The 11,062-nt window shown below is 37.7% G+C and overlaps 1 protein-coding gene across 1 annotated transcript in view; it reads right to left on the reverse strand.

The window, feature by feature from the left end:
* Positions 1–1,838: 1,838 nt before the first annotated feature.
* LOC144957191 (uncharacterized) overlaps positions 1,839–11,062 on the reverse strand; it is a 16,210-nt gene continuing 6,986 nt past the window's right edge. Inside the window, exons 2-4 of the mRNA XM_078888245.1 lie at positions 10,812–11,062; positions 6,666–6,815; positions 1,839–1,904 (exon numbers count right to left, since the gene is read on the reverse strand). The exon at positions 10,812–11,062 is cut by the window's right edge and continues 1,204 nt beyond it. Of these exons, the coding sequence (XP_078744371.1) occupies positions 6,799–6,815; positions 10,812–11,062 (268 nt within the window). The 3' untranslated portion in view covers positions 1,839–1,904; positions 6,666–6,798. The remainder of the gene's footprint in view (positions 1,905–6,665; positions 6,816–10,811) is intronic.

Here is an 11,062-nt window from a genome sequence, read left to right on the forward strand (position 1 = left end):
GTTAGTAGTAGAAGTTAGTAGTAGAAGTTAGTAGTAGAAGTTAGTAGTAGAAGTTAGTAGTAGAAGTTAGTAGTAGAAGTTAGTAGTAGAAGTTAGTAGTAGAAGTTAGTAGTAGAAGTAGTATAGAAGTAGTATTTAGTAGTAGTAGTAGTAGTAGTAGTAGTAGTAGTAGTAGTAGTAGTAGTAGTAGTAGTAGTAGTAGTAGTAGTAGCTCTTCCATGTCCTGTTAAGAGGCGATTTGAGGAAACCTAGTATTTCCTGGCGTTGTGGAATGCATGCATTCTTTTAGTTGGATCTTTTATGATGTTTCCTCCTCTTGGTGTTTCCTTGTTCCACATTTCTCTCCAGTTCTCCTCCACACTGAAGTCTGCCATTTTTGTTAGGTGGAAAGGTCTTCTCAATTCCGAGTCTAGTTGTTGAAGGTGCTCCCTTTATAATTACTTTTATAGGAGTATTATCTGTGACTTCATCAATTTTTGTATGCATTCTTTGATTAGCCTCTTGTCGTCTAAGACTGGGTGGTGCAATGCCGCTCAGTGTGGGGAGCCACTGAGTTGGAGTTGACTTGAGACATCCTGTTATTGTTTAGTTGGATTTCCAAGTGTTTTAATAACTGACCACGTATTTCGTAGTCATAATCAGTTTGCCAGGTATTTTGTTGATTATCGACATTACAAAGCATTTTAGGGTAAAATTAATTTCTGTAAAATGTGTTCTAAAATTCTGAAATGTTCAGGCCATTTCTGATAGTCTTTTCAGGCTACATTTTAAAAATGAGCTATTAATTTACTTGGATATAATATGAATCATTTTGTACTTGGAATACGTTCAATTTTGATGTATGTTTGTTTTATTTTGAATCATTTATTTTCAATTCAATGTAAATCAATTACCGGACAGGATAACACGATTTAATCGTATAAAATGTGTAAATTATTCCCGTGTATGCACAAATATGGTACATGCGAGTCTATTTGTGTAAGCTTTTTCTGAGTATATATGTATGTGGCAGAGAGAGAGAGAGAGAGAGAGAGAGAGAGAGAGAGAGAGAGAGAGAGAGAGCATGTGCGATGATTGTGTGTGTGTGTGTGTGTTTGTGTGTGTGTGTGTGTGTGTGTATGGTAGAGTTTATGAAATTCCAACACGTGAAGGAAGAGAGAAAATTGATTCAGTGAATTTTTCGAATGAATGCAGAAATTTTAAAGCAACTCTTGTACTTATGTGGAAATTAAACGCTCGATATATCATCAAATATTCAATAAATGAAATTTCAAAAATGTTATAATTTTATTATCTTAATCAATATCAGCGTTATTATCTTATTATCATCGCCAATTGGATCACCGCTTGTGGTGGTGAGGGTGCAGGGACAGGAAACCTACTAGTCGACCGTCACTAGACCATTCCGGTAGACGAGCAGTATAAGGGCGCCTTTGACGGCTTGCCAGAGTATGCATGAACTAAATGGCGATTCAATCATTATCATCATTTTATCATCGTCATTATCATCATCATCATTAATATCATCACATCATAATCACATCATTATTATCATCATTATTATCGTCATTATCATTATTATCATCATTAACATCATTATTTCTATTTTCCTAGAACTATCATGGCCCCTACTTTAAGTTTCCAAGTTCGCTTTCTTTTACTGTACCAGTATTGTGTTGTACTTTCCCTTTATCTGTTAAAAAAAAAATTTGAACATCCTTGTACGAATCATTTAATTATTCGAATAATTGAATTACCTGACCATACACAACTTCTGAGATGTTCATCACCATCCAGGGAGGAGTTAGATATCCCTGGGAAATATGGGTTTAGTTTCTTCAAGACAAATTTCAATTTCGGTCTGATGGAGACTTGCCATTCCTTGAATGTAGAAAAGATGTGATCTGCAATGGAAGAAAAAGAGAATTGTGAATAGCGAATCGTGTCATTTGGGCAAATCTATTTTAGTTGTTTTAATAGAAGAGAAATCGTAAGATAACCCTGAAGCGGTTCATATGCGGATTGTTGAAATATCTAGTTTTCCAAAAGATGACATTGAAGTTTTCTCAGCACACAGAATGTGGTCTTAGCGGTCCGACTCGACCACAGCTGAGAATCGACAGATGATTGCAAGAATAAGATATTTAGAGAGGGGAAAGGCCATTTCAGTGTCTATGGAATCTATAGAGGATGGGAAATGTAAAGTAAAATTATACAAATAAAACTAAACATAAAAAGGTAACCAACTTTTCAAATATTTCCTTTTATTTTAAAAATATTTAATATTACCCATTCTTCTTCAATGGGGTCTTGATAGCTCAGTTGGTTGTTTTTCACACGCAAAGGGAATGGGTTCGATTTTTTTCTGACTAACTGTCCATCCAATAGTAATTGAGTAGCTGGATCTGTTAGATCTGTCTGAAAGTACTTTGCGATAGACTACCCAAAAGGCAGCAACCAATTACTATAGAAACAGGAATAAACACAGACTCCATGGCCGTATGGCTCTGAATGGCTTCTTTAATATACTTCGACAATGGTCAAATTATCTAGAAGTTGTCTGCCCTTGCAAATGTCAAAGGAAAAAAAAGAGAAGGTGGCTTATTCAAACTAAACAAATTATCTCCCAGGATCTATCTATCTGTGTCTAGCTTCAGATCACCAAAACTTCTACAAAGACATAAGCATAATACCCTATCCTCTAAACACATTCGATTTACCACAAAACAATAATTCAAGCAATTGTGATAAGGAGGTGGTGAATCATGAAAAAGACTGTAAAAAGATATAGGGTGCCCATAAAGTCTTTCCCAATTTAATATCTTCATCAGAAAATATAACAGCCAATATAATTAACATGGATCTTGAATACATTTAATGTTTTACATTTTGCTTATCATTATCTCACTTACAAGCAAATTCAACCTATTTTCGAGTTCTTTTCGAGTGTTTTGTAGCGTTTGTGGCGTGGTAAATTCAATAACACCTCTTATTCAATGCTAGTCGTGCCAACATTTGGTATCGGGGGTTGAATAAACAACGCGTCTGATGTAGCCCAATAGGAAAGTCTTTATAGAGAAATGCCCGGTAACCCAGGCGGCCAGGCAATCGAGTCCATATCTCCCAGTCACAATCCATCTTTCTGGAAACGTGCCGTTTAGAACTTCGCGACTGGCCTGTCTCCAAGGTTAAGGAACACCGTCTTAATGAAAAAATATCTTATGTATTCTTTATTACTTTCTATTTCTTTCTTTCTTTCTTTCTGTCATTTTAAAATCGAAATAACTATTTGAATGAATTAAAAGTATCGGAAAGAGACAGCAAAATTATATCCAAATCGCCAAATAAGAATTGCGAACTTGACACATCTTCTCAACACATATCACCAAGGCATGCCCTTGATAAACTCGCATAACAAATACAGAAATTATCAATAACGTTTGTCTTCAGGAAAAGTCCCTCTCTTTCATAAAACAGCAATAATAAAACCCCTTATAAAGAAGCGCGACCGTTGTCAAAACCATCTTTAAAACTACCGTCCTGTGTCTAACCTTCCCTTTTTGTCAAATGTACATCAATTTGGAGTTCCCCAAGGCTCTGTCTTTTGACCCGATTTATTAAGTCTTTGGCACCTCTAGCTAATATCATATAAGATCATAACTTTATCATTTTTACGCTGACGACTCACAAATTTACAAGTCTGTTTTCAATCAACATAAACCCAGTCTTGTCTCTGACATTAAAGCTGTATTTTAGACATAAAAGACGGGATGACACTGAACAAATTGCAACTTAATGAGTCAAAAACGGAAGTCATCATGATAGGCAAACCAAATAATCTCAAACGTTAGCAACTTCCAACTTGATTTCAATGGTTGCAAAGTAACTCCTAAAAAAGTGAGAAATCTTGAAGCTGTTTTTGATGAAAATTGTCGATGTGCAAGCAGATCAGTGCTCCCTGCAAAAGTATGCATTTCGAGCTGTCAAAAATAAAAATCAATTTGAAACTGACAACTAACGTCACAGAACAGCTTGTGGTTTCTCTAGTACGGCCTAAATTGGGACTAGTGTAACATTTCTTTTTGGCCTGCCTGAAGAGTCTCGGAAAGCTACAGTCTGCAAAATTCAGCTGCTAGAATTGTATTGAGAAGAAAAACTGACCACGCTGCTCACCTTTTGAGAACTTTGCATTGGCTTCCCGCCAAAGCAAGGATTGAATATAAAATTTCGACCACTTTTTTTTAATCCTTAAAAAGCCTTGCACCCCCCCCCCCCCGACTATATTTTGGACCTGATTAAAAAGTCAAATTCCCGCCTCTCATGGAGCTCCGGCGACACCACAAAATATATACCAAAACTTTCGGTGATCGTTCTTTCGAATTGTTTTGGCTCTGGCAGATCAGAGAAAAGCAATCAATGGAAACATTCAAAGCGTATCTTAAAACATTCTTATTCGAAAACGACTTTTACTTAATGTGTCACGCTAATTATGCTGTGTTTTATAATTTTATTAATCAACGAATTGTATTTTTATTGTAAGAGCTTTAAGATGCAATTGCATAGCAAGCGCTACACTTTATTATTATTATTATTATTATTATTATTATTATTATTATTATTATTATTGGATTTGGGATCCAGCATAAAATTCTAGCGTATCTAAATAGACATTTGCAGTAATCTTTTCCACGGTAAAGAAAGATGGGCCTATAAATCTGTTGTGTATCTGCCAATATTACCAATTCACTTTGCATCTCAACAAATTTAGAATACCCGTCTCGTGTGTTTGTTTTTAAAATAACCGTGTTCATGTCCTGTAATGGTCTGCCAAACTCGGCTATGAAACGTTCAGCTATTTCTGACGATTTTGTTTAATGCATTCATATTAAGTTTTGTTGCACTGTTATGATTCCGAAATAGAAGAGAAAAATGAGTGGGTTTGTTTTGTTGATGTTCATTTTGTTTGTTTTGTTTTTAAGGGTTTTACGGCGCTTGCAAGGTCATATCAGCGCCAGTAAAATGGAAGAAAATTGGATAAAGGGGGAAAAAAGGGAAAAAATCATCTCCCAAAACTCTATACATTCAAGCCAGGTATCCGTCCAGGGCCTGAACAAAACAAAGTAATCTCATTCCAAGACAAAGACAGAAAGCATGTTGGAAAATAGATATATGGGGATAGAAGACACAGTAAGTGCCTTCCTGCCCACTATGGGAGGTCAGGAACCCCACCCAGCTCATTTTGCTAATTTTGGTGAGGTAATGAATATCTATGACTTATGATCATAAATTATGACTTTTCCTTAGAAGATTGCGAAAACCAGATGTAAATCTATATAATGGTTTTAGAAAAATAATTCTTTGAAATCAAGGAAAGACTTTATGGACACCTTGTATATTTGACGCGTTCTCTCTAGACAAGTCTGTCTTACTGCAAAAAAAAAATTAATAAATTCAAACAATAAACCGGCCCAGAAGAATAGAAAGTTTGTTGTTTATTTTGATATTAAAAAAAAACAACAACTTTAAATAATGGATTGCATTTATATATTTTTTTTAATATGCCGTATTAAATATTTAATTATCAAATTGTCATTACATCTAATTAGCCACGCTATTCATGACAAAATCTGATGAGATATCTTTTTATTCTGCCTTATAAATTAACTTACAAGTAAACATGTTTCCGATAACATAGGTTGGGTTGTAATTCACACAAATCAATGACAGGAACCGACTCGGGTATCTGTTCATTTTGATTTGGTGAAAAGTATTTTACCATCAATTTCTTAGAAGAAAAGAAGAAGAAAAGAAGAAGAAAAGAAGAAGAAAAGAAGAAGAAAAGAAGAAAAGAATAAGAAGAAAAGAAGAAAAGAATAAGAAGAAAAGAAGAAAAGAAGAAAAGAAGAAAAGAAGAAAAGAAGAAGAAAAGAAGAAGAAAAGAAGAAGAAAAGAAGAAGAAAAGAAGAAGAAAAGAAGAAGAAAAGAAGAAGAAAAGAAGAAGAAAAGAAGGAGGAGGAGGAGGAGGAGGAGGAGGAGGAAGAGGAAGAGGAAGAAGAAGAAGAAGCGGCGATAATCAACTGTTTCTTTAACAGAAACTGGAATCAATTTCAGCTTCATGGGCCTTAAGTTCTGAATAATTAATACATTAAGCGTTAACTAGTTAAACTGCCAGTGACGATGATTCCTTAATTTCATGAACACTATCCGGATTTAGCCCATCACCATTCTATTTTGGATGGGCGAAGAAAGCCTTAGTCATCAAAATGAAAAAGATTGTTTTTAGAATGTTTGCTGGCACTGGGTGAGGCACTTTAAATATGTTGCTCAATTAATTGGCGTTTGAATGCGCCCATTGGCGTATGAGCACTAAATACAACATAAGGTATTAAAATGGACATTTCATCCATCCGACTTTCACAATATATGGACATATACAATGTCTATAAAAGGCTGTGATTGAGAACGAAGGAAGAGTAGGCAATTCCTGATATTTGTTGCTTTGATGGGGTTCCTCACATAGTAAAGAATGTTCTAAGGTAAAATACATTCTGGGTGAAATTTCAGTAAACATAAATCTCCACTATCTCACTGAGGGATAGTGAGTGTAAGTGATTGATAAAAAGGAGGAAGTGTACACACACAAAGAAAATGATTGGAAGACTTACCTTACAACATTAGATCTTTGAGCAGTTTGTAACATATCACAGTATCTTGGATAACGTCTTGAAATATCATTTATTGTTCACATCATGATGCGCGTCTTCCATCACTGAAAAGGTGGCCTCTTGTAAAATGATGTCATTGTGAAAAATGATCTGTGAAAAAAAAACCAGGGTAAAATTTATGTCTACTAAATCTAAGAAGTCCCCGTGTGGTGTCCGGGGTCCCTCAACTGAGAGGGTCAAGAATAGCCCAACGCCAAGCCAGCGTGTCGTAAAAGGCGACTAATGGTGTGTGATTCCCCCATCTTTGAGTCACCTGGTCCTCCAGGTTGGGGGTTGGCAAAGGGTTAACACCCCTTTCCGTTAAACTCAAACCGTTACAGAAACACAGACAGACAAACTAAATCCTTTTTTTAGCTTGGGCGACCGAAGAGTTTCTGGAATTACAGAATTTATGAAGGACAACAGACAAAGCCGAAAGGACTCTGCTGACCCGATGACGTCTTCGCCAAACAAGCAGCTTCGAATTGCGTCGTGGAACGTTCGCACCATGTATGAAGCAGGAAAAAGCTCTCAAGTTGTGACTGAGATGAGAAGATACAGGCTGCATATACTTGGAGTAAGCGAAACCCACTGGATACAATCCGGACAGAAACACCTCAAGTCTGGGGAGAAGATTTTATATTCAGGGAGAGGGGACGGGATTCATACACAGGGAGTAGGAATAATTCTAAGCAAGTTTGCCCAGAAGTCACTGAGAGGATGGGAACAATGCGGAGAAAGGATCATTATGGCGTCCTTTACAACACGGAGTAAGAAGATCAGCATGAACATTGTACAGATCTATGCCCCAACAAATGATGCAACAGATGAGGACAAAGATACATTTTATGGTCTGCTACAACAAGTCATTGACAAGTTGCCAAGGAAAGACATCAACATATTGATGGGAGATGCTAATGCAAAAGTGGGACAGGATAACGTAGGCTATGAAGGTATCATGGGACGTCATGGCATGGGAGAAATGAATGATAATGGAGAGAGATTTGCAAATTTCTGTGCATTCAACAGTTTGGTGATTGGAGGATCAGTGTTCCCCCATAAGAGGATTCACAAAGCAACTTGGGTCTCACCAGATGGTGTGACAGAGAATCAGATTGATCATTTTTGTATCTCTCGTAGATTCAGACGTTCATTGGAAGATGTGACAGTACAGAGAGGGGCAGATGTTGGATCAGACCACCACCTGCTATTGGCAAAGCTTAAGCTCCGACTCAGAAAACACGGGGCCAGATCACATACAAGAAGAAAATTCGAGGTGAATGCACTTGATGGGGAAAAAAATGAGGAATTCAAACTACAATTGAGTAATAGATTCCAACCTCTTACTGAGCTCGAGGAGGACATAGATGTAGAGTCACATTGGGCAAAGATCAAGGAAGTCTACATAACAACTTGCCACGAGGTATTGGGGGTAAAGAAATCGGAACATAAAGAATGGATAAGTCCAACCACCTTGGACCTTATTGAAAAGAGGAGAACAAGGAAGGAACAAGTGAATGCAAGCCGAACAAGGGCTTCAAGACTGGATGCACAAGAGCAGTATCGAGCCATAGCTAAGGAAGTCAAAAGATCTGTGAAGAAAGACAAGGAAGCATTCATGAACAGACTTGCAGAGAAAGCAGAAGCAGCAGCGACTGGAGGACACATGAGGATCCTTTATCAAACTACCAAGACACTTGCTGGAAAATATGGGAAACCAGAGGTACCAGTCAAAGACAAAGATGGGAAAACTATTTTTGGAAAAGAGGCTCAATCTGAACGATGGAGGGAACATTTCAACTGCCTTCTGAACAGACCACCACCAGACAACCAGCCAGAAATTTTGCCTGCAAGGAATGAGCTACCAATTAGCTGTGATCCACCATCGATAGCAGAGATTGTGGGTGCCATTAACAAGATGAAAAGGGGGAAAGCTGCTGGACCAGACCAGATTCCACCGGAGGCTCTAAAAGTTGATGCGGAAAGAAATGCTGAGGCCCTGCACCCACTATTTGAGAGAATCTGGAATAACGGGATATTCCCAAAGGATTGGAAGGAAGGACATCTTATCAAGCTTCCAAAGAAAGGGGACCTCAGTAATTGTAATAATTATCGAGGCATCACTCTTCTTTCTATCCCAGGAAAGGTTTTCAACCGTATTATTTTAGAGAGAATTAAGAATGCAACAGATGCTAAACTGCGGGACGAACAGGCAGGTTTTCGGAAAAACCGTTCAACCACCGACCAGATTGCCTCTCTGCGAGTCATAGTAGAACAGTCTATAGAATGGAACTCTCCTCTTATTGTCAACTTTCTGGATTACGAGAAGGCTTTCGACAGTATTGACAGAGCAACATTGTGGAAAATTCTGGCACATTATGGACTCCCTGAAAAGATAGTAAACCTCATTAAGGAAATGTATGAAGGATCAAGTTGCAGGGTTGTACATGAAGATCAGCTTACTGACAGCTTTGAAATTAAGACTGGTGTCAAGCAGGGATGCTTGCTCTCACCATTCCTGTTCATCCTTGTCATTGATTGGCTAATGAAGGAAACCTCCAAAGGGAGAAGAAATGGGATACAGTGGACCCCCTGGACACAGTTGGATGATCTGGATTTTGCAGATGATCTGGCTCTTTTGTCCCACACCCAGGACCAGATGCAAGCAAAAACCACAATTATAAACAGCCTCTCGGAATCAATTGGTCTAAGAATTCACCCTGCAAAGTCAAAGGTCTTGAGGATAGGTACGCGTCAAAGGGAGCAGATCAAAGTAAAAGATCAGGAACTCGAAGATATAGACACTTTCTGCTATCTCGGAAGTATAATTGACAAGGATGGAGGCACGGAAGCAGAGGTGAAAGCACGAATAGGAAAGGCACAGGCTGCATTCACATCTTTGAACAGAGTTTGGAGAACTAAAGATATCTCCCTTCAACTAAAGCTAAGACTTTTCAACTCAAACGTGAAGTCTGTCCTACTGTATGGATGTGAAACTTGGAACGCATCACAGGCATGTATAAGGAGGGTACAGATTTTCGTAAACAGGTGCATGCGTAAGCTACTCAGAATAAAATGGATGGATAGAATAAAAAATGAAGAAGTATGGAAAAGAACACAGCAGAAACCAGTGGGAGAGGATATAGGAAGAAGACGATGGAGGTGGATTGGACACACGCTTAGAAAGAATGACTCAACTATAACAAAGAAAGTATTGGACTGGAACCCTCAGGGCAGAAGATCAAGGGGAAGGCCACGAGGAACATGGAGAAGAATTAAAGAAGCTGATATACAGAGAAGTGGTAAGACCTGGAATGAGATAAAAAAGTCGGCTCAGGATAGAGAAGGATGGAAACTGTTTGTCTGTGGCCTATACCCTGACCCAGGGTGAAAAAGGCAATGATGATGAAATCTAAGAAGAGGGAGAAGTTTCGATAAGTAATGAAAACAAAAATTTAAGCCCCCCCCCCCCCCACCCCACCCACCACGCCGTTCTATTGGAAAAACAACCTGTTACTCTTCGAAAAAACTGAGGGGCAAACTCTATAAAGAAATCAAGCGGATCCACCAACACCCAAACAAAGACAACCACTTGACAGGTAAAGTCATGCAAAAAAAAAAAAAAAAAAAAAAAAAGAAAAAAAGTAGGATCAGTGGGCTATTGAATAAATTATCATGGGGGGAAATCCCGTCCTCTTTATTTCCATTTAAATGTTTGTACATGTATGCCTGAATTGTATTGGATTATTTAAAATATATATTTTTTTTAAAGATTTGTGGGGAAGCAGTTGAAAAACCCGTTTCATAAGTTCTTGACCTATTTTTATATTCAAAGACTAGTATAGAACGCATACAAGAAACGATAATTTTAAACGTCTCAAAATACTTTTATCATGCAAGATGTAAAAAATGATGAGAATTGAATATTAGTTGAAATAAACACCTTTCTTGAGTGTACGTTTTGCTTCTGCGACTGAAAAATACAATTCCCTAATCTTTATTATTTGGACATTATCCTCAGTTTTCTTTAGTTGTTTCCCTATAACATCTGATTGATGCGATGAGTCGCACTTTCATTTGTGAAATTTGACAAGATAAAGTTCTTACCCAATAGATATTGGCTCCCAAGTTTCCGTTCTACTCTTGTGTGTCTGTACCTGTATCTGTGCCATACGTTGCTGACAGCAATTGGGTTTGATGCAGCGACCTGAACCAGGGTGGTTACTATTGATGTTGAATGTCTCCCTACATATTTGTTGCCATGAAGGAAATATTCTGTCATTGCAGTTTGGGCTGGGATGTTTTCTTGACGTAAGATGTGACCAAATAGCCTCCATTCGCTGTTTTGTAAAAATTTA

Source organism: Berghia stephanieae, chromosome 1, assembly GCF_034508935.2.
Source record: "Berghia stephanieae isolate SIO BIC M18660-M18661 chromosome 1, UCSD_Bste_1.3, whole genome shotgun sequence".
Classification (NCBI taxonomy): Eukaryota; Metazoa; Mollusca; class Gastropoda; order Nudibranchia; family Aeolidiidae; genus Berghia; species Berghia stephanieae.